This window comes from Phragmites australis, chromosome 10 (assembly GCF_958298935.1).
Source record: "Phragmites australis chromosome 10, lpPhrAust1.1, whole genome shotgun sequence".
In the NCBI taxonomy this organism is placed as follows: Eukaryota; Viridiplantae; Streptophyta; class Magnoliopsida; order Poales; family Poaceae; genus Phragmites; species Phragmites australis.
Window position 1 is genome coordinate 28831978 of NC_084930.1, and position 2998 is coordinate 28834975.

Consider the following 2998-nt stretch of genomic DNA (forward strand, 5'->3'; position numbering starts at 1 on the left):
ACGGTTTGGCGAAATTTTATTTTCGCCCTACGGTTCAGTGATAATTAATTTCGTCGAATGGTTTGGCGAAATTGCCTTGATGTTGCAGCCGGGCATCCCTAACCTGCCGCCGGTGCCACATCATTTATTTCCGCCATACGGTTTGACGAAATTAGTATTTTCGCCGTACGGTAGGGCGAAAACATGTTTTTACCAAACCGTTAGGCGAATAGATATTATTTTTGCAATTTTCTCATTTTTGGTATTATTTCTGTAATATCCGTTCAAAAATGTAATATTAAAAAAAATCTCAATGTGCATATTGTTTGGCAATCTGCAGTTTTTTTTCTCCTTTTCTGATCGGTTGAGCCATGTGGCAAGCTAGATGCTCTGCAACTCGGCAGTGGATTGACAAAGGAGTCCTCAAGGAGTTTTCTGAAGCGACTTACATAATGTACGTGCTTCCAATCCTTCAGCAAGTCATCTGTCTTAGCAGACAAGTCGAAGGCTGGGGAATCCTTGTCTTGAACCTCCAGCTGCAGGAAATCTTATGTTTCGACCACAAGAGCAAGAGGAGATTATGTGCTATTCTGATTCCTCTGTTCCGATTAGATTACTCGAACGCCTGTGATTTGTGATAGGTCGTTGACTCATATTAGCAGCGCTCCACGTGGCGGCACCTGAGCTTTAATCATCCACTCTCTCTTTTTTTTTTTCATGGAAATGTCAACAAGCTTTACTAATTGTCACCAGAACGGATACTCTCCATTGTATAAGCATTTTTGTTGTTCCCTTGGAAGAGTAGCACTATATATAGCAGTAACGATGCCAACACACGACAAATTTAACCATGAGCACGACATGGCAGCCCAAACCTGGTCCTTTTCACACACCTTACAAGTGTACACTGGTGCATGGTAACATGCGTGCTAGCTGCTACGTGCAGAGCAGCAAAGGCAGCAGCAGAGTCCACGCCAAGACCTTGACAATGACAACCGATGAGCAGCCGGTCGTCGCGAGCCTTTTCCACGATCCGTTCTACCCTTTCACCGAAAAAAAAAATTGACGTACAGGGCCCGGTGCGAGTGTGACCACACATGCGCACAGGGAAAACTGTCGCGGTACCGTCCGTCGTCCGCCGCGCCGTACGTACGAGCACACGGCAGACGCGACTGGGGGCCATGGTGCGTATGGCATCCCATGCAAAAGAGAGACATCGATCGTTTGGCTGTTACTGTCTTGATCAAGCGATCGTTCATATCTGAAGTACTTATATGGCATGCTTAATCAGGTATTGCGGCACGTAAGGACGACTGATTAGATTAGACTGGATTCAATCAAGCTGCTGCATGCAACAGTACACGCGCGATGGATGGGACAACAACAGTATATGTAATTACCGGTACATGCATGTTGATCGATCGGTAGCTCGCGGTCGGTCGGTTGTCTGTGCAGAGGAATAAACAACTCGACCCGGACCACAGATATATCCAGAGAGCTCCCCTTACACGAAGAGAACTAGAGAAGCGAAGGAGCTAGCAAACAAAGAGCGACATGGAAACAGAAAGAAACTAACTTAACCATATGATCGAAGAGACGATGAAGGCGATGATCGAGCTAGGTAATCAAGCAGCTGCAAACTTAGGATGCCCTAGCAAGTGGCTATACTAATGCCCTACCAAAGTACGTACTTAATTACTACCAATTAAACCAGCCTTAGCCGTCGTCGTCGTCCTTGGGCAGCTGCATGCTGTATGGTACACTCAGCAGCCAGCACTGCTGAGAGCTAGCCATACGGCCATCGATCGGAGCTAGCGGAGAAGGCTGCGGATGATCTCAGCGCCGGGGCTGTTGTGGTCCATGGTGGCCATGAGGTCGGACAGGCGGTCGCTGAGGTCGTCCACCTCCCTGTGCAGGCTCTTGATGTAGCTGCACGTCTCCTTGAGCAGCTTCGTCGTCGACGCCTGCATTACCGATCACACAAATCAGTCATCACACTTCGACTTCGAGGCCAGTAGGCTAGGCCGCTAGGGTATGCACATGCGTACTCATGACATGCAAATGGGAGAGTTTATCCATGTGTGCCAGTGCCAGTGTCAGTACTCAGTACTATGACGTATGAGCTAGCTTTGTGTCTGTACTTGCATGTTAGTGTGTGTCAACGTGACGTACCTGGCTGCCGCCACGGCGGCGCGCGCTGGGGAGCAGGGTCTGGAGCCTGGAGATGAGCTCGTTGATCTCCTCCTCCGAGACCGAGGCGCGCGACCTCCTGTTCGACATCGTCGGGGAAAGCGGCGAAGACCGAGAGGCGACTGAGCCGGTGAGACGAAGAGAACACTACCCAACGAGCTGACCGAGAGGAGGCTGTGTACGATCTCAATCGAACTAGCTGAATGCTGAACGACTCTGAAGTGTGGCGATGGGAGGCAGAAGGGGCGATGGGGTCTTAATTTATAGGGAGGGGGGTTGGTTAGCTCGCTAGAGGCCGGCCGGGGTAAGAGCAGAGCTCGCAAGATGTAACAGAAAACCGCGATGGAGCCAAGACAGTAGACAGAGTGGTAAAGAAACCGGCCATCGAGCCTCTGCAGTCTACTCTGTGTAGACACATCTACAGAGAAAATTGGGGGCACTGAGCCTCCTCTCGGTCACATGTCTCTCTCTTGCTCGCCACTGTGGATGTCCGTGGGCCCACCGGCCGAGTTATGAGCTACGGGAACATACCAACCTCCCCCTCCACTTGCCGCGTGCCAAGCCTCCTCGATTCAGCTCACTTGGAAGCAAAACAGGTGGAGCTCGTTCCTTCGTGGCTTCGTTCTCGTCCTTCCGTCTACGATCCAACGGCTGTGAGATCTGAACTGGAGTTGTTTGGACGACTCTAATAGATCGGTGGAAAATTAAACTAGCCTGTAACCACAACCAACACGTCCCCATCGCCGAACGACCGGAGTACCAGACCCGTAAGATGCCCTTGTCCCCCGCGCCAAGCACACCTCCAGCAACCGAACGGACCGGCCGGCCG

At 50.8% G+C, this 2998-nt stretch overlaps 1 protein-coding gene across 1 annotated transcript; it reads right to left on the bottom strand.

Annotated features, from left to right (window-relative positions):
- Positions 1 to 1278: 1278 nt before the first annotated feature.
- LOC133931394 (transcription factor ILI4-like) lies at positions 1279 to 2560 on the bottom strand. The gene is made up of 2 exons (XM_062378268.1): positions 2152 to 2560; positions 1279 to 1943 (listed from the first exon to the last, which is right to left on the bottom strand). Exons 1-2 carry the CDS (start codon positions 2257 to 2259, stop codon positions 1791 to 1793), a joined length of 261 nt encoding a protein of 86 aa, XP_062234252.1. The 5' UTR covers positions 2260 to 2560; the 3' UTR covers positions 1279 to 1790.
- Positions 2561 to 2998: the final 438 nt, after the last annotated feature.

Excerpts from the sequence above, each read along its gene's own strand:
- LOC133931394 (XM_062378268.1), bottom strand. The coding sequence starts at position 2,259 with ATGTCGAACAGGAGGTCGCGCGCCTCGGTCTCGGAGGAGGAGATCAAC. Across the intron at positions 1,944-2,151 it reads GCCGCCGTGGCGGCAGCCAG|GCGTCGACGACGAAGCTGCT; the intron begins GTACGTCACGTT and ends TCGGTAATGCAG.